Source organism: Bufo bufo, chromosome 2 (assembly GCF_905171765.1).
Source record: "Bufo bufo chromosome 2, aBufBuf1.1, whole genome shotgun sequence".
Taxonomy (NCBI): domain Eukaryota; kingdom Metazoa; phylum Chordata; class Amphibia; order Anura; family Bufonidae; genus Bufo; species Bufo bufo.
The window spans coordinates 591335653-591360359 of NC_053390.1; the positions used below are offsets into that span (position 1 = coordinate 591335653).

Genomic DNA, 24707 nt, shown 5'->3' on the forward strand with positions numbered 1-24707 from the left:
ACTCTGACCGGACCCTCCCAGCCTATTGAGCCACCCCCACCAGATGTGGGAGAAATAAAGGAGGTGGAAAGTGCTAGACCCTCCAGCACCACACCATCTCAGGACTCGGAGGAAGAGGAGATGATCACCAGCCCCCGGCAGGAGGGTAAATATGTGCACATAGCAATATGATTATATATCCATAACATGTACATAAACATTAAAAGGGCCGACAATGAGGCGACAACATACACTCTAGTAATACAAAAAAAGAACACTGGCCAATAACTCTTCAATCTACTTTAAAACCATTGATTTAACAAATAAATAATATTAAACTTAGGCCTCTTTCACACTTGCGTTGTTGGGATCCGGCATGCACTTCCGTTGCCGGAGGTGCCTGCCGGATCCGGAAAAACGCAAGTGTACTGAAAGCATTTGAAGACGGAACCGTCTTCCAAATGCTTTCAGTGTTACTATGGCACCCAGGACGCTATTAAAGTCCTGGTTGCCATAGTAGGAGCGGGGAGCGGGGGAGAGGTATACTTACAGTCCGTGCGGCTCCCGGGGCGCTCCAGAATGACGTCAGAGCGCCCCATGCGCATGGATGACGTGATCACATGGATCACGTGATCCATGCGCTTGGGGCGCCCTGACGTCACTCTGGAGCGCCCGGGGAGCCGCACGGACGGTAAGTACACTGCTCCCCCGCTCCCCACTACACTTACCATGGCTGTCAGGACTTTAGCGTCCCGGCAGCCATGGTAACCACTCTGAAAAAGCTAAATGTCGGCTCCGGCAATGCGCCGAAACGACGTTTAGCTTAAGGCCGGATCCGGATCAATGCCTTCCAATGGGCATTAATTCCGGATCCGGCCTTGCGGCAAGTGTTCCGGATTTTTGGCCGGAGCAAAAAGCGCAGCATGCTGCGGTATTTTCTCCGGCCAAAAAACGTTCCGTTCCGGAACTGAAGACATCCTGATGCATCCTGAACGGATTACTCTCCATTCAGAATGCATTAGGATAATCCTGATCAGGATTCTTCCGGCATAGAGCCCCGACGACGGAACTCTATGCCGGAAGACAATAACGCAGGTGTGAAAGAGCCCTTAATTGAATTATCGTTAACTAACAAACAAAATAAAATTATAATGTACTGAAATATAACTAACTAATATACCATATAATGATCATAAAGATCACTAACTAACATAATGAGATTTAAATCGTCAATGTGTATAAAGACTTTCAATAAAAAAAAAAAGGTAAACAATAGACAAACAGACATATTTTGTACCGCCGTCTACATATCGACTGTCTATATAAAAATATCATATGATATTACCCCTCCGGTAAACAATTTAAATAAAAAAAATATATAAAAAATAAAAAATATGAATTTATTTAACCTAACATCAATAAAACTGCAATACCAAGCTAGCTAAAGAGGCATATGCCCCCCAAAATAGTAACAATCGGTCAGTGCATTCTGCTAAAAATTAGACCCAACCGTTAGACAATTGCCACATAAAATCAATAATTTGGCTCTCAAAATATGGAGACAGTAAAACATGAATTGTTTTTCGTTCAACAATGCTTTTATTGTGTAAAAGACAATTTACTAAAAAATAAGGAAAAATAGTAGGTTTGGCCACACCTGTAACAACCAGCTGTCTAAAAATATCATACCAAATAACCCCTTAGTTGGACACCTTTTTAAACAAAAATTAACAACTGTTAAAAAAGGCAATTTTATGGACAGCTTTTCTCACAAAAAGGTGTAATAGCAAGCGATCATAAAGTCATATGCACCACAAATTAAAGGTTTAATAAGAGTTGCAAATAATGTTTTAATTTTTTTTCAATCAGGACTGAAGACATTGAAGGCCAAATTGGCCAAACTACAAAGGGTGCATCTCCATGATATGCGGGCCGTTCATGAGCACTTGAAGGGCATGGAGGAGAGGAAACGCAAGGCCATGAAGGAGGTGCATGACATTATCATGCTTTTGGAGAAATTGCCTTAATTAATTAATTAATTTATTTTCCTACTAAGTTATAAAAATTGTTTGTACAATTATAACATTTATTGTGTTTTTTGTAATATTGCTTGGTTTTACTATAATAGCTCGGCCTAAATCAGCCAGATTTAGGGTCCATTCAGACGTCTGTTAAATGTGTCCGCAGAAGTAAGTGTCGGCCATTACAGGCCTCAAAAATTAGCCGACAGGCGTTCCCCTGACAGCAAATAACTTTGTATTCTGTTGCTGGTGGTACACTAGGCCTTCACAGGATACAGAAGTAAGTGTCGGCCATTACAGGCCTCAAAAATTTGCCGACAGGCGTTCCCCTGACAGCAAATAACTTTGTATTCTGTTGCTGGTGGTACATTAGGCATTCACAGGATACAGAAGTAAGTGTCGGCCATTACAGGCCTAAAAAATTAGCCGACAGGCTTTCCCCTTACAGCAAATAGCTTTGTATTCAGTTGCTGGTTGTACATTAGGCATTCACAGGATACAGACGTAAGTGTCAGCCATTACAGGCCTCAAAAATTTGCTGACAGGCGTTCCCCTGACAGCAAATAACTTTGTATTCTGTTGCTGGTGGTACATTAGGCATTCACAGGATACAGAAGTAAGTGTCGGCCATTACAGGCCTAAAAAATTAGCCGACAGCAAATAACTTTGTATTCTGTTGCTAGTGGTACATTAGGCATTCACAGGATACAGAAGTAAGTGTCGGTCATTACAGTCCCCAAAAATTAGGCATTCAACATACATAAAAGGCATTTTATGCCGCTGTATTTACCAAAGACAGGGATATGGGCTGTCATGAGGAATTTTAAACAAACATGGTCTACTGTTCACATGTGTTGAATTCCTCAGAGATCCATGCCTCATTCATTTTTAGAAATGTGAGGTAGTCAACACTGTTGTGAGCTAGGCGAGTCCGCTTATCGGTCACGATCCCCCCAGCTGCGCTGAACGTCCTTTCGGAAAGGACATTTGATGAGGGGCAAGCCAACAGTTCCATTGCAAATTGTGCAAGTTCTTGTCACGGCTGAGGATGGGGAAAACCCTCAGCCGTGCGATGACAGAAGATGGATGGTCGATGCAAGGCCAGGACAGGAATCAGGTCACCTCCTATCAATCCCTAATTCTGACCCTGTCTCCTAGCCGTATGAGCCGACCCTGATGGTGGGAGGGCTCATACTCCGGAACCTAATATTCCTACTCGCCCTCAAGGGACACCTGAACAAAGAGAAGGGTAAGACTACCTGTTCCTCCAGGATACGGACGAACAGGAGTCTCACTGACCAAGCTATAAAGAAAGGGGAAACATAAACAGACATATGGCAATGGCAGGTAAGTGAAACAAGAACCACACCTACCTGCCACAGACACACAGCCTGGAACCCATGTGCAAGTGCTGCTGTCCACAACAACACAAGGGACACAGCACACACCACACATCACACGGGAACCCAGGAAACCATAATCTGCAATAAATAAAGAGACCAAACACACACCTTCATAACACCATGTAACATAGGCTTATGACCACAAGGGTGGCCCTCACTGGCAGATGGGATATAAACCAGGAAGAAGACTCCAGCTAACCATGGCTGAAGTACCCCTCAGACATCTGCTCTCAACTGAGGCTAAATAGCCCATGCACCCACACCCACACAGACACACCCAGTGCACACACACTAGGAAGGGAATTAACCCTTCCCACACCAGGGAAGGGAAGACAGCCACTTAAAGGGGACGTGCACACATACAAACACAAGGCACTCCTAATAGACAGGTTGCCAGGTGCAACCGCATGCAATGACAGCGAGCAGCCTAGCAACCAGCTCCAGCTGCTCGACTGCCACATACCTAATGTTGCCAGCGGCAACCACAGGTGAGGCAACATACTTCAGCCCTCACCTATGATTGACAACAACCCCAGACCACAGGCAACTGCATGCGGTTCAGGAGTCACGGCCATACCATGGTCGTGACAGTTCTGGCCAGAGGTCAAGCCTGCCCACCCAGTAGTCCAGGGGTTCATCACTTCTCAGAGCATCCAAATTGGCCGTTAAACCGATGTAGTCGGACACCTGCCAGTCTAGGCGTTCCCTGAGGCTGGATCCGGAGGACAGCTTTTGATGGGTCAGCTGAAGGAATGTTCTCATATCAGAAGTGACCAACACATCTTCAAACCGCCCTTCTTCTTGCAGTCGCTGTTGTATTGGTACCCACAACTGTTTCTCTGTGAGTGGAAACTCCTCTGCCATCGCCCAAAAAAGCAGAATGCAGCATTTCTCTAAGCAAGGCCTGGAAGTGCTGCATTACCCTCTGTGATGGTGGTAACATTTCCGCCATTTTTTGTTTGTAATGGGGGTCTAAATACGTTGCCACCCAGTACTGGTCCTTGCCCTTTATGCTTTTTATACGGGGGTCCCTCTTAAAAGACTGGAGCATGAAGGCCCCCATTTGCACTAAACTGGAAGTGTTGTAGTGGCCTGGCTCCTGCTCATCATCCAGGATAATGTCGTCTTAGTTCTCCTCCCCCCATCCACGGACAACACGAGAGATCCCAGAAAGGTTTAAAGCATGCTCTTCTTGATCCTCCTCCTCCCCGACACCATCCTCCTCTGACTCCTCTTCAGACTCCTGTTGTTGACTTGTCTCAGATGGAGTAGCCTCCCCTGGGAATTTATCCAGCATTGCTACTTCCTCATCTTCCTGCTCCTGCTCCTCGACGGTCTATTTATAAGGTAGGGGGTATGTCCATGTGCTGAAACGTCTCAATTGGCTGTCCTGTACCACCTGATGGATGTATCATCGGTCAAAGTTCTCACAATGTAAAAAAATATGGCGCCGGCGAATATCTCCATATGTTCGCATGTTCGGCGAACCGCGAATGTGTAAAGTTCGCCGCGAACCGACCGCCGGGCGAACCGCAAGGCCATCTCTACTTATGACAAGCCTACAGGCCTTTAGGTCCACGGCTGCCATTGTGCCTCATGACTGTGGCAAGTAAAACTGTCAGCTACAAGGAATGTAGCTATACCGCCAATGTGCCTGTTGTTGCTCTTACCAGTTATGGAATAGGTTGGAGGCTGAATATTTTATGGGGAGTTTTACAGAATTTTTCTGATAACTCTAAATTGTTTGGAATCTATCTGCATTATATGCGAGTACCACCTGTAAGCAACAGCCATGTTTTTTTTAGCTCTAAATATGGGCTCCTGCATGCTTGCTGTGTGCCACTGGTATACTTTTCTTACTGGTGGAGCAACACATGGCTAACGTCTTGTGAGACGCCAATGGACTTACACCTCCTTCCTCATACCCTTTAGAAGATGTGTCATTCTGTCATACACTTTAGACAATGTGGTTGCTATTGATCATGCCACTGCTGACTGTTGCAGCGGTAGGCTGCCAATTACCATTGAGCTGGCACAGTTAATCCCACAGGTACAGCTTCCGTGCCAGAGAAATACCATGACATACAGTACATGTACACATAAAAGCCTTTAGACCAGGCATGCTCAACCTGCGGCCCTCCAGCTTTTGCTAAACTACAACTCCCATCATTCCCTGACAGCCTACAGATATCATCCTACAGAAGGTCATCATGGGAGTTGTAGTTTTACAACAGCTGGAGGGCCGCAGGCTGAGCATCCCTGCTTTAGACAAAGCATTCCATTACATGCGGTACATGCATATTGTGTTGGATTTAGGGGTTAATAAATGTGGACCACTGTTTATTGCTGATTCAATTTTAGAGGTTTTAGCAGCCATAACAACTGTGGAAAATATCTGAACACAAATATAAGTGCAATAAATTACCCCCATATATTCTATTGTATTTGTTTCTGAATTATATGATTCAAGGCATGTAATACATTTTGTGTAAGGCTAGAAATAGGACAGTAAGACAGTAGATACTATAAAACACAATTCATACTGAGGGCTATGATTTATTCTCGGTCTTTGCTGTTCAGACTTTGTATTACACTGCTATATCGTGTTTATTTCCTAGAAATTGCTTTTGCTATCTGAATTTTCTCTTCCTTGCTGTCTGTAGCACTTGAGTTGATTATATATTTTCCCCACTGTTTTGGACTAGCTCAGTGTTCTGGATGTTCTAGGCACTTTATAAAATGATAGCACACAACAGTTCATCTTAAGTACACTCAAACTCAAATTATTCAGGTAGTGAACTCGTTCCATGCATTGGCTTTCATATATGGAATGAGTAACATGTGAAAGTATCCTGATTGAAAAAAATACTTTTGCTATTTAATGGTAGAATTAAGTGATATCACAGAATTTATTATGATGTCATTTTTAAGATAATTAGATTTATTTGTTTGATTTATATTAGTGCATGATTAGTCATTCTATTGTGGAAGCATGGCTATGCCTGAAAATCACAATAGGGTGCATAGGGCACAAAATATTGGGTAAAAGTATGCAGCTATGATATACCATAAGGAGAACCAAAGCAACTATTATAACTTGCAAGTTTTTATTATAACTCACCGAATATATTGAACTGTGATCTCCATTTTAATTAATTGGCTGTTATTTTTCAATATTCACCATCTTGTTAATTGATACATCTTACAACAATATTGCCATCTCTTCCAATTATGTTTTGCACAGTATGACAGACAAGCCGAGGTAAAAAGCACTAACAAATTCAAATGAATCCAAGAACCAGAAATCTAGCTAGTGTGCACAGGTATATGGCCAGGAAGGGGTTTAAATAGAGGACCGAGTCCCAGGATCAGAACCTGATAGGTCATGACAAGGCGCTCCATTAGTCAGAACACAGGGATAGAGCAGCTGAGCAATAATCCCACTGCTAGTCTCCTCCAACACACGTCCGCTGTGGGGAGAAAGAGCGTTGCATCCTGTTGCTAAGGATGATGTCATGTCACAGGGGGCGTGGCTTAGCAGCGAGTCTCTCCCAGCACAATCATGTCGAAGCTGAAGATCTCGCTGCTGGAGCCCGGACAGGTAAGTTTGTGACAAGGAGATTGTTTGAATCACATTGATTCACCTACCATACAGTGATATTTTCCATCCAAATGTACTGTTTAACCCTTTCATGACCGGGCCCAAAAAGGCCTGAATGTACAGGCAACTTTTTGTGATTTTGTGCATGTGGTGGTTTAGTGACTGTAGCTTTTTTATTTGTTTGACTACCAAAATAATTTTTGCAATTTTTTACTTGACACTTAGGACTTTTTATTAGAATGTTTATTTTTTATTTTATTTTTTTAATTTGAAAGAAAACTGCTAATTATTATTTAAAAGTATATATTTTTTTAATTTTAGCTTTTTATTTCTTAAGTATTAAAAGAGACAAAAATGAATAATTGCAATGGGTTCCCTATATTGTGACGATCGTTTTCATATATAACATGTATAGGTTTGAAAGAACGGGGCGACTATGGTGATGGTTTCTTTTAGCGACTGCATTTTTTATTTTTAAAAAATTTTTATTTGTATTTTTTATTATTTTTTTTACTAATATTTTAAAAAATGTTTAACTTTTTTTTTTTTTTACTGTTTCCACTGTAACTGGGGCATCCACAGGAGCCCCAGTTACAGGGGAAAACAGCCCCCTGTGGGGGCATGACACATAGGCAGAGCTGATCAGGGTCTCCTTAGACCCTGCAGCTCTGCTTCTGCCCCAGACACCACCGGTGGTCACATGGCCCTGCTGCTTCTTGCTCCCTGCAACATGCGCTCATTCAGTGCTCTCCTAATGGTACAGGAGAAGGCAGAAGTGGTAATAAACCGCTCCTGTCTTCTACTCAGGGTCCCTGCTGTGTCTGTCAGCCAGGACCCGACCTACTGCTGCTAGATTGCAGGAGCAGGAGCTTTAAAGCGCTGCCTGCATGTGTATATACACGTGCATGTGCAGATAGGCTGTATATACACAGTGGGCAGTCATGAAGGGGTTAATTGTCTTGTAAGATTTGGGCACAGATTTGCAGAATAGGTCATATATAGTGGCATGCAAAAGTTTGGGCACACCTGGTCAAAATTACTGTTACTATGAACAGTTAAGTAAGTTGAAGAGGAAATGATCCCCAAAAGGCAAAAAGTTAAAGGTGACACATTTATTTTGTATTTTAAGCAATAACATAATTTTTTTATTTTTATCTTTTATATTTTCAAAATAACTAAAAAGGAAAAGGGCCTGAAGCAAAACTTTGGGCACCCTGCATGGTTAGTACACAGTAGCACCCCCTTTGGCAAGTATCACAGCTTGTAAATGCTTTCCATAGCCAGCCAACAGTCTTTCAATTTGTGTCTGAGGGATTTTCATCCATTCTTCCTTGCAAAAACCTTCTGGTTCTGTGAGATTCCTGGGCCGCCTTGCTTGCACTGCTCTTTTGAGGTGTATCTGAAAATGATGTTCAGATCAGGGGCCATGGTAAAACCTCCACCTTGCACTTTATGAGGTAGTCTATTGTGAATTTTAAGGTGAGTTTAGGATTATTATTCATTTGTAGAAGACATCCTCTTTTCAACTTCAGCTTTTTTCTTTACAGTTGGTGTTATGTTTGCTTCCAGAATTTGCTGGAATTTAATAGAATCCATTCTTCCCTCTACCCGTGAAATGTTCCCTGTGCCATTGACTGCACCACAACCCCAAAGCATGATTGATCCACCCCCAGGCTTGCTTAGATGTTCTTTTGCAAACTGATGTTCTTCTGATGACTCTTCCATGAAGGCCATATTTGCCAAATATTCCTGAAGGTCTTTTGCAGTCAAGCGGGGTTCTGATTTGCCTTCCTAGCAATCCTACAAGCAGCTGTACTGGTTTTGCAATTCTTTTAACCTCCACTGTTCCTGTTAACTGCTATTTCATAGCTACACTTCAAACTGAGGAAATGGCAACCAGAAAACTCTTTGCTATCTTCTTATAGCCTTCTTCTGCTTTGTGGGCCTCAACCATTTTCATTTTCAGAGTTTAAACAGCTCTTTTGAAGAACCCACGGCTGCTATTAAACCCAAATAACCCGAAACCAAAATAACACTAATATTGCTTGAAACGTTAAAAAGTGTGTTTCAGCTTTAACTTTATGCCTTTTGGAGATCATTTCATCTTTAACTTGCTTACCTGTTCATAGTAACAGTAATTTTTACCAGGGTTTGACTTTTTCATGCCACTGTATATTGGGAACTGTTGCCTAGGGAATTACCTGAATTCATACAGTATATGTGGTTCTGTCTGTGAGTTAGGAACGCACAGATAGATTAGTGTTTTGTCTCTGCTTTCTAGTGGTGAAAGGAAGGAATAAAGGAAGGAAGGAATTGCAAATTTATCAACCCATTTGAGTTGTGTCTGTACATATGAGAGAAAAGTGTTGGAATGGGAGACATAAGAAAGCAAAAGCAAAATGTATGACTGACAGAGAGGAAGACAGGTAGTGGCGGTATTTACTACTATGCAAACCTTGCAATTGCCTAGGGTATAACAGCATGATCCATGTCACTGGATGTAAGAAATTTATATATATATATATATATATATATATATATATATATAGTGAGACAGTGACAGATCTAACACAGGTTAGAGGCAAGGAAGGGGTGGATAGTGCGGCCCACACCCCTATTTCCACCACATGTGAAACCAGCTGGAGGTACTCAGGCTGGCACAAAGCTCCTCCCATGGTGTCAGTAAGGGGGGAGTGTGCAAACAGAGGCCTGGTGAGGAACTGTAAGTGTGGTCTCAGCTGGGCAAGGCTGAGAGACCACGAGGCTGGGAGATATTCTGACCGTGCTGCAGCATGGGGATTGGTGGACTATTGGGCTGAGAAGGCTGCACCTGAAACAGTGTGTGAACTGTGATGTATACTGTAGGTGAGTCAGAGAGACACGTCTTATGTTTTAGTTAGTGCCCAGATGGGCAGGCTTTTAGTTTGTACAGTTTCTGTTTGTGCTTTTGCCTCAATAAAGCACAGTTTGAACATGAAAATCCGTTGTCTGTGAAGATATCTGTGAGCGTGACCCCAGTGAAAGAGAGCTACCACTCACTAATATATATATTATATATATTATATTATAATGCCCCCAGTATTATATATACATATAGTGATATGAATGCATGCTGGTATAACTTGGACATCTCCTGCATATAATTATATATGTAAAGCTGATATAACCTGGGCATCTTCTGTATATAATTCTAGATTTACGGTATATATATATATATATATATATATACACACTGTAAATCTATAATTATATACAGAAGATGTCCAAGTTATACCAGCATGCTCCATATCACTATATGTATATATAATACTGGGGGCTTTATAACTGCACTATTACTACTGGGGGTTCTGTGGGAGCATTATTATTTGGCACAATATGGAGGGCACTATTACTAATAGAGGTGTTTTTGGGGAGCATTATCACTGTAGGGGGCACAATTGCTAATGAGGGCACTCAAGGAAATAATTATTTCTATTAGTGGGACTTTTGGGAGCATTTTGGGGAATATCTATAGGGCACTGTTATTTCATAAATATAGTATATAGAGGTAATGGGTAACACAGTGGGAACTGCATTGGGGGCAGCAAGATAAAACTATTGGTGCACCAGGAGGGGAGGCTGTTGGAAAAATGAAAAAAAAAAACTAAGATCTCTGTGTGCCTAACTTTGCAGAGATGAGACATCGCTGAAATCATTTGTCATGATGGTCTGGTATGAATGGACAAAATGAGGAGAGAGAACTTCTGCATCAGAGGAGACATCACTGGATGTAAGATGCACAGTATGTAGCGCTATATGTAATGTCTAATTCAAAAATGTCTTAAACAGTAAGGATGGGTTGGATTGAGAATTTGGCATGGGGGGAGACTTAATTTCAATTTTTACCTCAGTCAGTAGAAAGCTAGAATCAGCTATGGCTGTATCTGTGTTCTAAGGATGTAGATACAATGGTGGACAAACAGGGAACCTATGCTGGGAATGGCAATTCCTGGCTGGCTGTTTTGATTAGGGCTTAGAAATGTCAAGACAGCCCCTGGATATAGGTAGACCATAACAATGGTTATTAGCTGATATTATCTTAGATGTATACAGGAAATTCTTACCTGGTACCATGAATATGCTCGATCTGAGGGATCAATGAGAATCGTAATAATTTTTGCCTTTGGGATTAAAGCACCAGCACGTTTAGGAGCTTCTTCAGAATGAAAATAGTTGGCACTTTTCTCAAACAGGAAATCACTGGTCACATTTGATGGGATTGGAAAAAAATCCATGTACCTAAGAAAAGACAGTAAAAACTATAATCCTAACAATTACAGATTAAGATACTTTTCATGTATTCTATATTTTGTTTTAGAAATCAAATAATTTCTCTGCCATAAAAAAATAGAATCTAGAAAAAATCCCAAATGCAGAATGTATCTTAAAATATACATATACAGTATATATTTTCTTTTTGATACTACCATTTAGAATTACTCTGAAACTTTCCCATGCTGTAAAAAACTTGTTAAACTTTGCCTTCATAAAAAAAATTGTCCACGCCATTCTGTCACTTTGTTGAGGTCATTAGCAGACATTGCATCCTCTATTTCCTAAAACTACTCCAACAGGCTGGATTAACTTGATGGTCGTGTTTTGTACCATATGGTCAAACATATACAACAGCTCAATAGAATTGAGATCTGTGAGTGTTCTTGCCAATCCTTTATGGACAGAATTCCAGCTGACCAAGAACCACATTTACTCAGTGGGCGATAAAGGACATGTATTGTCCTTGTCCATAGTTACAGCTCCCTACGTTGGCGCTGCCATGAACTTAAGCAGACACCGACAGGCTCAAGAACTGGCCCACCTTCTGCACAACATACGTGTGCAGAGCTGGTACAGTCTTTTTGTAGAAGTAATGATGGCTGGGGACTCTCCACCTTGACTCGGCATAAGCCATCAGTTCTCTGAAAGGTACAAATTCAACCAAATGGAAAGAGAGGGACTGTAGTACCAGCAACTTGGCCAGGAGCACGTTCAGCTTCTGCGCCGTTGGATGAGTGCACGCATACTGTTGTCTTTTTGCAATCACCTCAGTGATTGATTGCTGGTTAAATGAGTGAGGAGTAGGAGGAGGAGCATCAGCACCAGTAGGTGATGGAAAGGAAACACAGCTCCGTTCTTCTGAGGTGGGGGTGCCTTGACTGCTGAAAAAGGGTTGCGGCCCGCTAGGAGACAACAAAATTAGCACTAAGGTTTTTCCAGGCCACTTTATTTTGATGCTGCATGTGTTGATGTAGGGCCATTGTGCGAACATTGGCACCCTGGACACACTTCACCTTCTGCCCACAGATTCTACACATGGCCACCCTGACATCCTCCAGCAACTTGATGAAAAATTCCCACACCAGGCAGTATGGCATTCGTCCCCCCCCCACCACTGCATGCTGACTGCCTACTGCCGCTGCATCTATGAACCCATGCACTGCTAGATGTTTCCATACAGGTAGGCTACTGAGTAGCAGACATTCTACCTCGGGCACATTTGGCTCCAAATCTCACACTACTGCCACCCTGCTGACTCATTGCTATGCTAGCACCCTGCTGGCTCAGCCTCTGTCTCAAGTGCAAGCTGCCACCCTCTTCTCCTGATAATGATGATGCAAGTCAATGATATCACCCTCACTAGTCTCAGGGCTGCGTGCCTGCCGCTCGCAACACCTGCTCCCATGTGACTCTCATCATCTCTACTTGCCCACCTACAAGAGGAAGCACCAGATCTCTCCTCCAAATTTTGGCTGGGTAGTAGCTGCTCAATATCAATATCAATATCCTCAAAATGCTCTTCTTTGCTGAAAGCTGAGTTCAGATCCAAGTTTTAAAGGGGTATTCTACTTTTACTGAAGTTATTGAACGAAGTCTCACAACACTTTGCAAATAACTAACTCATCAGAGGCCATACGTTTTAATGCTGAATGGATCTCTCTACAGCATTAATCCAAAGTTTTGGGCGAAGCGACTTCGGATCTAGAATCTGAAGCTCGCTTTGCTCATCACTACTACAGATGGATCTGGATAGATTGGGGGCTTGAGCAGAGAACTGTCAAATTAGGTTTAACACTGATAAATGGGTTATGCACATGGGAAGGAATAAAACAAGTTACCTGTACATACTAAATGGTAAAATACTGGGTAACATTGACATGGAAAAGGAATTTTAGTGTACAGAAAACTAAACTGTAGAAACCAGTGTCAGACATCTGCTGCCAAGGCCAATAAGATAATGTTTTTCATCAATAAAATCCACATGATGAGAACATAGTCCTGCCACTTTACAAATCCCTAGTCAGACCACACATGGAGTAGTGTGTACAGTTCTGGGCTCCTGTGAACAAGGCAGACATAGCAGAGCTGGAGAGGGTCCAGATGAGGGCAACTAAAGTGATACCTGGAATGGGTAGACTACAATACCCTGAAAGATTATTAAAATTAGGGTTATTCAGTTTAGAAAAAAAGATGACTAAGGGGAGATCTAATAACTATGTATAAATATATCAGGGGTCAGTACAGAGATAGAAACACAGAAACATAGAATGTGTCGGCAGATAAGAACCATTTGGCCCATCTAGTCTGCCCAATATACTGAATACTATGAATAGCCCTTGGCCCTATCTTATATGGCCTCATGCCTATCCCATGCATGCTTAAACTCCTTCACTGTATTGAAGGAGTTTACTGTATTTGCAGCTACCACTTCTGCAGGAAGGCTATTCCATGCATCCACTACTCTCTCAGTAAAGTAATACTTTCTGATATTACTTTTAAACCTTTGCCCATCTTATTTAAAACTATGTCCTCTTGTAGCAGTTTTTCTTCTTTTAAATATTCTCTCCTCTTTTACCTTGTTGATTCCCTTTTGTATTTAAAAGTTTCTATCATATCTTCTCTGTCTCTTCTTTCTTCCAAGCTATACATGTTAAGGTCCTTTAACTTTTCCTGGTAAGTTTTATCCTGCAATCCATGTACCAGTTTAGTAGCTCTTCTCTGAACTCTCTCCAAAGTATCAATATCCTTCTGGAGATATGGTCTCCAGTACTGCGCACAATACTCCAAATTAGGTCTCACTAGTGCTCTGTAGAGCGGCATGTTCACCTCCCTCTTTCTACTGGTAATGCCTCTCCCTATACACCCAAGCATTCTGCTAGCATTTCCTGCTGCTCTATGACATTGTCTGCCTACCTTTAAGTCTTCTGAAATAATGACCCCTAAACCCCTTTCCTCTCGATACTGAAGTTAGGACTGTATCACTGATTTTATATTCTGCTCTTGGGTTTTTACGCCCCAGGTGCATTATCTTGCACTTATCAACATTACATTTTAGTTGCTAGATTTTTGACCATTCCTCTAGTTTTTCTAAATCCTTTTCCATTTGGTGTATCCCTCCAGGAACATCAACCCTGTTACAAATCTTTGTGTCATCAGTAGGGATGAGCGAACCCAAACTGTATAGTTCGGGTTCGTACCGAATTTTGGGGTGTCCGTGACACGGACCCGAACCCGAACATTTTCGTAAAAGTCTGGGTTCGGGTTCGGTGTTCGGCGCTTTCTTGGCGGTTTTTGAAAGGCTGCAAAGCAGCCAATCAACAAGCGTCATACTACTTGCCCTAAGAGGCCATCACAGCCATGCCTACTATTGGCATGGCTGTGATTGGCCAGTGCAGCATGTGACCCAGCCTCTATATAAGCTTGGGTCACGTAGCGCTGCACGTCACTCTGCTGTTACAAGTGTAGGGAGAGGTTGCAGCTGCGACGTTAGGGCGAGATTAGGCAGTGATTAACTCCTCCAAAAGACTTCATTCAGTGATCGATCTACAGCTGTGGATCATTGAACTGCTGCTATTCAATTGCTCACTGTTTTTAGGCTGCCCAGAGCGTTTTTCAGTCACGTTTTTCAGTCACTTTTTTCTGCGGTGATCGGCGGCCATTTTGTGGCTTGTGGTGCGCCAGCACAAGCTGCCACCAAGTCCATTTAACCATCAATAGTGTGGTTATTTTTTGCTATATCCTACATCAGGGGCAAGCTGCCACCAAGTCCATTTAACCATCAATAGTGTGGTTATTTAAATCTATCCCTAAAAGGGTATATTAGATTCAAGGTGCTGATAGGGTCATTCTCAATAACTTCACACACACGCTACTGTGCATATCCAAGTCTAATTCTGTCCGTAAACGTATACCTGTCACCCAGCGCCTAAATAATAGGCCTCAAATTTATTCAGCTAAATCTGTGGCTATTGCTGTAGCTGCTCAAGTTATTTTGTGTCCGTCAAAGCACAGTTTTTGTTCTGGGTTGAAATACAATTCCCAACCTAGCAATTTTCTGCCTGAATTTGAATTCAATACATTGGGCCATATAATATTTTTCTTATTGTGGTGAACGGTAACAATGAGGAAAACATCTAGTAAGGGACGCGGACATGGTCGTGGTGGTGTTAGTGGACCCTCTGGTGCTGGGAGAGGACGTGGCCGCTCTGCCACAGCCACACGTCCTAGTGTACCAACTACCTCAGGTCCCAGTAGCCGCCAGAATTTACAGGGATATTTGGTGGGGCCCAATGTCGTTCTAAGGATGGTAAGGCCTGAGCAGGTACAGGCATTAGTCAATTGGGTGGCCGACAGTGGATCCAGCACGTTCACATTATCTCCCACCCAGTCTTCTGCAGAAAGCGCACAGATGGCGCATGAAAACCAAGCCCATCAGTCTGTCACATCACCCCCATGCATATCAGGGAAACTGTCTGAGCCTCAAGTTATGCAGCAGTCTCTTATGCTGTTTGAAGACTCTGCTGGCAGGGTTTCCCAAGGGCACCCACCTAGCCCTTCCCCAGGGGTGGAAGACATAGAATGCACTAACGCACAACCACTTATGTTTCCTGATGATGAGGACATGGGAATACCACCTCAGCACGTCTCTGATGATGACGAAGCACAGGTTCCAACTGCTGCGTCTTTCTGCAGTGTGCAGACTGAACAGGAGGTCAGGGATGAAGACGATGCAGGGGACGATGAGGTCCTAGACCCCACATGGAATGAAGGTCGTGCCACTGACTTTCACAGTTCGGAGGAAGAGGCAGTGGTGAGACCGAGCCAACAGCGTAGCAAAAGACAAAGAGGGAGCAGTGGGCAAAAGCAGAACACCCGCCGCCAAGAGACTCCGCCTGCTACTGACTGCCGCCATCTGGGACCGAGCACCCCAAAGGCAGCTTCAAGGAGTTCCCTGGCATGGCACTTCTTCACACAATGTGCTGACGACAAGACCCGAGTGGTTTGCACACTGTGCCATAAGAGCCTAAAGCGAGGCATTAACGTTCTGAAAGTTAGCACAACCTGCATGACCAGGCACCTGCATGCAAAGCATGAACTGCAGTGGAGTAAACACCTTAAAAACAAGGAAGTCACTCAGGCTCCCCCTGCTACCTCTTCTGCTGCTGCCGCCTCGGCCTCTTCTGCTGCTGCCGCCTCGGCCTCTTCCTCCGCCTCTGGAGGAACGTTGGCACCTGCCGCCCAGCAAACATGGGATGTACCACCAACACCACCACCTGCGTCACCAAGCATCTCAACCATGTCACACGGCAGCGTTCAGCTCTCCATCTCACAAACATTTGAGAGAAAGCGTAAATTCCCACCTAGCCACCCTAGATCCCTGGCCCTGAATGCCAGCATTTCTAAACTACTGGCCTATGAAATGCTGTCATTTAGGCTGGTGGACACAGACAGTTTCAAACAGCTCATGTCGCTTGCTGTCCCACAGTATGTTGTTCCCAGCCAGCACTACTTCTCCAAGAGAGCCGTGCCTTCCCTGCACAACCAAGTATCCGATAAAATCAAGTGTGCACTGCGCAACGCCATCTGTGGCAAGGTCCACCTAACCACAGATACGTGGACCAGTAAGCACGGCCACGGACGCTATATCTCCCTAACTGCACACTGGGTAAATGTAGTGGCGGCTGGGCCCCAGGCGGAGAGCTGTTTGGCGCACGTCCTTCCGCCGCCAAGGATCGCAGGGCAACATTCTTTGCCTCCTGTCTTCTCCTCCTCCTACTCAGCTTCCTCCTCCTCTTCTTCCACCTGCTCATCCAGTCAGCCACACAACTTCACCACCAACTTCAGCACAGCCCGGGGTAAACGTCAGCAGGCCATTCTGAAACTCATATGTTTGGGGGACAGGCCCCACACCGCACAGGAGTTGTGGCAGGGTATAAAACAACAGGCCGACGAGTGGTTGCTGCCGGTGAGCCTCAAGCCCGGCCTGGTGGTGTGCGATAATGGGCGAAATCTCGTTGCAGCTCTGGGACTAGCCGGTTTGACGCACATCCCTTGCCTGGCGCATGTGCTGAATTTGGTGGTGCAGAAGTTCATTCGCAACTACCCCGACATGTCAGAGCTGCTGAATAAAGTGCGGGCCGTCTGTTCGCGCTTCCGGCGTTCACATGCTGCCGCTGCTCGCCTGTCTGCGCTACAGCGTAACTTCGGCCTTCCCGCTCACCGCCTCATATGCGACGTGCCCACCAGGTGGAACTCCACCTTGCACATGTTGGACAGACTGTGCGAGCAGCAGCAGGCCAGAGTGGAGTTTCAGCTGCAGCACGCACGGGTCAGTCGCACTGCGGAACAGCACCACTTCACCACCAATGACTGGGCCTCCATGCGAGACCTGTGTGCCCTGTTGCGCTGTTTCGAGTACTCCACCAACATGGCCAGTGGCGATGACGCCGTTATCAGCGTTACAATACCACTTCTATGTCACCTTGAGAAAACACTTAGGGCGATGATGGAAGAGGAGGTGGCCCAGGAGGAGGAGGAGGAAGAGGGGTAATTTTTAGCACTTTCAGGCCAGTCTCTTCGAAGTGACTCAGAGGGAGGTTTTTTGCAACAGCAGAGGCCAGGTACAAATGTGGCCAGACAGGGCCCACTACTGGAGGACGAGGATGAGGAGGAGGTGGAGGAGGATGAGGATGAAGCATGTTCACAGCGGGGTGGCACCCAACGCAGCTCGGGCCCATCACTGGTGCGTGGCTGGGGGGAAACGCAGGACGATGACGATACGCCTCCCACAGAGGACATCTTGTCCTTACCTCTGGGCAGCCTGGCACACATGAGCGACTACATGTTGCAGTGCCTGCGCAACGACAGCAGAGTTGCCCACATTTTAACGTGTGCGGACTACTGGGTTGCCACCCTGCTGGATCCACGGTACAAAGACAATGTGCCCACCTTACTTCCTGCACTGGAGCGTGATAGGAAGATGCACGAGTACAAGCGCACGTTGGTAGACGCGCTACTGAGAGCATTCCCAAATGTCACAGGGGAACAAGTGGAAGCCCAAGGCGAAGGCAGAGGAGGAGCAAGAGGCCGCCAACGCAGTTGTGTCACGGCCAGCTCCTCTGAGGGCAGGGTTAGCATGGCAGAGATGTGGAAAAGTTTTGTCACCACGCCACAGCTAACTGCACCACCACCTGATACGGAACGTGTTGGCAGGAGGCAACATTTCACTAACATGGTGGAACAGTACGTGTGCACACCCCTCCACGTACTGACTGATGGTTCAGCCCCATTCAACTTCTGGGTCTCCAAATTGTCCACGTGGCCAGAGCTAGCCTTTTATGCCTTGGAGGTGCTGGCCTGCCCGGCGGCCAGCGTTTTGTCTGAACGTGTATTCAGCACGGCAGGGGGCGTCATTACAGACAATCGCAGCCGCCTGTCTACAGCCAATGTGGACAAGCTGACGTTCATAAAAATGAAGCAGGCATGGATCCCACAGGACCTGTCCATCCCTTGTGCAGATTAGACATTAACTACCTCCCCTTAACCATATATTATTGTACTCCAGGGCACTTCCTCATTCAATCCTATTTTTATTTTCATTTTACCATTATATTGCGGGGCAACACAAAGTTGAATGAACCTCTCCTCTGTCTGGGTGCCGGGGCCTAAAAATATCTGACAGTGGCCTGTTCCAGTGGTGGGTGACATGAAGCCTGATTCTCTGCTATGACATGAAGACTGATTCTCTGCTGAGTCGCTGACATGAAGCCTGAATCTCTGTTATGGGACCTCTCTCCTCTGTCTGGGTGTCGGGGCCTAAATTATATGACAATGGACTGTTCCAATGTTGGGTGACGTGAAGCATGATTCTCTGCTATGACATGAAGACTGATTCTCTGCTGACATGAAGCCAGATTCTCTGCCATGGGACCTCTCTCCTCTGCCTGGGTGCCTGGGCCTAAATATGTGACAATGGACTGTTCCAGTGGTGGGTGACGTGAAGCCTGATTCTCTGCTATGACATGAAGACTGATTCTCTGCTGACATGAAGCCAGATTCTCTGCTATGGGACCTCTCTCCTCTGTCTGGGTGCCGGGGCCTAAATATATGACAATGGACTGTTCCAGTGGTGGGTGACGTGAAGCCTGATTCTCTGCTATGACATGAAGACTGATTCTCTGCTGACATGAAGCCTGAATCTCTGTTATGGGATCTCTCTCCTCTGTCTGGGTGCCGGGGCCTAAAAATATCTGACAGTGGCCTGTTCCAGTGGTGGGTGACATGAAGCCTGATTCTCTGCTATGACATGAAGACTGATTCTCTGCTGAGTCGCTGACATGAAGCCTGAATCTCTGTTATGGGACCTCTCTCCTCTGTCTGGGTGCCTGGGCCTAAATTATATGACAATGGACTGTTCCAATGTTGGGTGACGTGAATTATGATTCTCTGCTATGACATGAAGACTGATTCTCTGCTGACATGAAGCCAGATTCTATGTTATAGGACCTCTCTCCTCTGTCTGGGTGTCGGGGCCTAAAAATATCTGACAGTGGCCTGTTCAAGTGGTGGGTGACATGAAGCCTGATTCTCTGCTATGACATGAAGACTGATTCTCTGCTGACATGAAGCCAGATTCTCTGCTATGGGACCTCTCTCCTCTGCCTGGGTGCCTGGGCCTAAATATCTGACAATGGACTGTTCCAGTGGTGGGTGATGTGAAGCCTGATTCTCTGCTATGACATGAAGCCTGATTCTCTGCTATGACATGAAGACTGATTCTCTGCTGACATGAAGCCAGATTCTATGTTATGGGACCTCTCTCCTCTGCCTGGGTGCCGGGGCCTAAATATCTGACAATGGACTGTTTCAGTTTTGGGTGACGTGAAGCCTGATTCTCTTCTATGGCATGAAGACTGATTCTCTGCTGAGTCGCTGACATGAAGACAGATTCTATGTTATGGGACCTCTCTCCTCTGTCTGGGTGCCGGGGCCTAAATTATATGACAATGGACTGTTCCAATGTTGGGTGACGTGAAGCATGATTCTCTGCTATGACATGAAGACTGATTCTCTGCTGACATGAAGCCAGATTCTATGTTATGGGACCTCTCTTCTCTGTCTGGGTGCCGGGGCCTAAAAATATCTGACAGTGGCCTGTTCCAGTGGTGGGTGACATGAAGCCTGATTCTCTGCTATGACATGAAGACTGATTCTCTGCTGACATGAAGCTAGATTCTCTGCTATGGGACCTCTCTCCTCTGCCTGGGTGCCTGGGCCTAAATATCTGACAATGGACTGTTCCAGTGGTGGGTCACGTGAAGCCTGATTCTCTGCTATTCATGAACCCTGATTCTCTGCCTGGGTGACGTGAAGCCTGATTCTCTGCTATGACATGAAGCCTGATTCTCTGCTATGGGACCTCTCTCCAATTGATATTGGTTAATTTTTATTTATTTTATTTTAATTCATTTCTCTATCCACATTTGTTTGCAGGGGATTTAACTACATTTTGCTGCCTTTTGCAGCCCTCTAGCCCTTTCCTGGGCTATTTTACAGCCTTTTTAGTGCCGAAAAGTTCGGGTCCCCATTGACTTCAATGGGGTTCGGGACGAAGTTCGGGTCGGGTTCGGATCCCGAACCCGAACATTTCCGGGAAGTTCGGCCGAACTTCTCGAACCCGAACATCCAGGTGTTCGCTCAACTCTAGTCATCAGCAAAAAGACACACCTTACCATTGAGGCCTTCTGCAATTTCGCTGATAAAGATATTAAACAATATGGGTCCCAGAACAGATCCCTGAGGTACCCCACAGATTTCTCCCATCATCTATTTATCCCCAGGACTGTGACTGTGACAAGGGGACATCTACTGGGTCTGGAGGAAAAAAGGTTTTTACACAAACATAGAAGAGGATTCTTTACTATGGAATTCTCTGCCTGAGGAGGTGGTGATGGAAGTGCATGCATGTATTTATGGAGTGTTATAATATTTCAGATATTTCAGGTTATATTTATAAGATTTTGGAGATGTCGTTGATCCAGAGAGTTATTATGATTGCCTGATTGGAGTCAGGAAGAAATTAGGAAAATTAGCTTTATATACAGTGCTGCCCATAAGTATTCATACCCCTGGCAAATTTTGACTTAAAGTTACTTTTATTCAACCAGCAAGTAATAAGGCACACAAAAGCTCGCTTGGCCTTTGCAAAAGCTCATCTGGACAAAGAAGAAGACTTCTGGTCTTCTGTGTTATGGTCAGATGAAACCAAAATTTAATTGTTTGGTCACAATGATGTTTCCTTCATTTGGCGTAAGAAAAGAGAAGCTTTCAACCCAAAGAACACCATCTCCACTGTCAAACATGGTGGTGGGAACCTTATGCTTTGGGGTGGTTTTTCAGCCAATGGACCAGGGAACCTAATCATAGTAAACGGCACCATGAAAAAAGATCAATACACGAGGATTCTCAACGACAACATCAAGCAGTCTGCAGATAAACTTGGCCTTGGGCACCAGTGGACATTTCAGCATGACAATGACCCAAAACACACAGCAAAAGTGGTGAAGAAATGGTTAGCAGACAACATTAATGTTTTGGAGTGGCCCAGCCAGAGTCCAGACTTGAATCCAATTGAGAATCTGTGGAGGAAGCTAAAGATCAGGGTGATTGCAAGAAGACCCTCCAACCTGAAAGATTTGGAGCTCATTGCTAAAGATGAATGGGCAAAAATACCTGTGGAGGCATGCAAAAAGCTGGTCTGCAATTATAGGAATCGTTTGATTGCTGTAATAGCCAATAAAGGCTTTTCTATTGATTATTGAGAAGGGTATGAATAATTTTGGACTGGACACTTTTTGCTCAAATGTAATCAAAAGCTGAGAAATGTTTTTTTGTTTCACAATAATGCCTTTTGTACATCGTCTTATTATCTTTTGGGAGACACCTATGTCATTTCCCGTTAAAAAATTACTTGCTGGTTGAATAAAAGTAACTTTAAGTAAAAATTTGCCAGGGGTGTGAATAATTATGGGCCGCACTGTATATATATATATATATACACATTTTTTTCTTTGAATATAAAAATATTCTTTGGATCTTTCCAGTGCTGTAATTTAACTTCACTACTTCACATCCAAAAAGCTGACTGGGGAGAAGCAAGTTATTAGATGTCAACTAAGAATAGCTGAGGTAATGATTAAAGTCCTGCTTGTAATTCAGCACAAGCCAGCAGTGTCTTGCACTCATTTTACTTCCCATGGTTAGTGAAAGTTAAGTTTTATAGAGGTACAGAGTAATCAATGGTCAACAGAAGTAGAATGAATTGACTTAATGGAATAAAGTTCAGACTTGTGAAAGTTGCTGAAAATGACCTATAAAAAGCCATGGTAAATATGAGAGCTCTATACTATTCGGGGCTCAGACACAATGGCTACTATCTAGTGATGAGTGGCATAGGCAATATTCGTTTTTGCGATATTTCGTGGATTTTTCCGCATAATATTCGCAATAAATTCACGAATTCTAGAATTCGTGATCTCCAGTCATTATTTTCGCGATTGCACAAATCGGCACTTATGTGTCACTACCAGAGCTTTGAGACGTTCTCACAGCTCTGTTTCTCCACCCCTGTGATGATGTCACTACCAGAGCTTGGAGGAGTTCTCACTGCTCTGTTTCTCCGCCCCTGGGATGAGGTCATTACTTTCTGTTTCCTTCCTTCCAGCTGTTCCTCCTATGTTTGATTTCTCTACCTTTAAATCACCCCTCCTCCTTTTGTAGAGTGTGGATTATATTTCTCATTTGAGTTGTAGCTCTTGCTTGAGTATCTTCACTTGTATGCTATCTTTTCACTGGACCTTTGTTCTGCTGCAGCAAGTACTCCGGATATTGCCACCTGTCTTTGGATCCGTCTTCTCTGCTGCCTCAGCACCTTCAGCTAAGTGTGCAGACATTGTAGTGTATCTGTTTGTTTTCTGACCGGATCCGAGGCGACCACGGTTCCCTCCATATACTGAGCAGGGCACCGGTGGCCGTGCCCCTTCCACTATTGTAGGGGTTACAGTGGTCATCAGTCTTAGGTACGCGGGCATGCCTCGTTCCACCATTAGGATCCGGGTATGTGCTTAGCAGCATAGGGAAAGCGTTGAGGGTCTGACAGGGGTCACCCTTTATCCTCCCTAGTTTGGGTTCGGTCAGTGGCTCTATTTTCTGTGTATGCTCTAGTTGCTCACTTACAGCCGTGACATTATGATGCACATTTTTTTTGTGCAATACATGCAACTTCACATTTTATCAGGTCTGAATAGATATTAGTGATTGGTGCTCTAAGTATTGTTGTGACATCACAGCACTATGTCTGTAGCATTTATGTAGGGACAGCAGAGAAACAGTAATTCCTATCACACTACCTAACACCCTGCACTGGAACCTATCAGCTACACTATATCACCATCTAACCTACACTGACTATATCCCACTAACGATCTGTATTATATATACAGTATGAGCTAACTAACTATTTAATGTAATTGGATAAGGAATAGGATCCAGATGAAAGCACAGAGCACAGCAATGTCACTGCTCTCTCTCTCTCTCTCTCTCAGAACTGCAAAAAAACATTAGAAAATGGCTGCTGGGGAGTTTCTTATATAGTAAGGGGTAGGCAACTTTCCTATTGGTTGCTAGGGATGTTGCTAAGCTCTAACAAAGATATTGCAGTCTTCTCATTGGCCCACAAGCAATAAGGGTGGTTACGGATGAAAGAAAAATCTAGAATATTCGCGATTACGAATATATAGCACTATATTCTACATCTTCGCAAATTCTCGAAGTGCCGATATTCACGATAAAAATTAGCGATTATAATATATGCGATCAACACTACTACTATCTAGCTGTTCACTTATTAAATAATTTCTCAGAAGCACACCACAAGCAAAAGCGAGTTGGCCTTGGTTACTTTATGATCTCCCAGTCACAAGAGAGAAAATGCTATTCCTCCACAGAAAAAACTGTATAAATAAATATAAATAAATTTAAAAAAACATATAACTGTAGCATGCTGGCTCACGCCAGAGATCTTTTGTAAACCATGGCTTCATTAGTAGAGGTGAGCAAATTTCTTGAAATTTGGATCCGATTCTAACAAATCACTCAGACTGAAAATGCTCCGACTGCCCTGAATAGTTGTGTATGACATTATAGCGTCTCATAAGATTATATGCAACTACTTTTAATCTCAATAACACCAAGACAGCAAAAGTGACAGCAACATATATGGCTATGAGTAAACACATGCTTACTGATGGTAGCAAACAGTCTATTTAAAAACACATTGTTTATGTTTTAAAAAATTAAAACAATATCTAAAAGTTAATTGGGGGAAGATGT

At 44.1% G+C, this 24707-nt stretch overlaps 1 protein-coding gene across 1 annotated transcript in view; it reads right to left on the reverse strand.

Annotated features, from left to right (window-relative positions):
* LOC120989893 (bifunctional heparan sulfate N-deacetylase/N-sulfotransferase 3-like) overlaps positions 1–24707 on the reverse strand; it is a 607584-nt gene that overhangs the window by 48837 nt on the left and 534040 nt on the right. The window contains exon 9 of the mRNA XM_040418281.1: positions 11108–11282. Within this exon, the coding sequence (XP_040274215.1) occupies positions 11108–11282 (175 nt within the window). The remainder of the gene's footprint in view (positions 1–11107; positions 11283–24707) is intronic.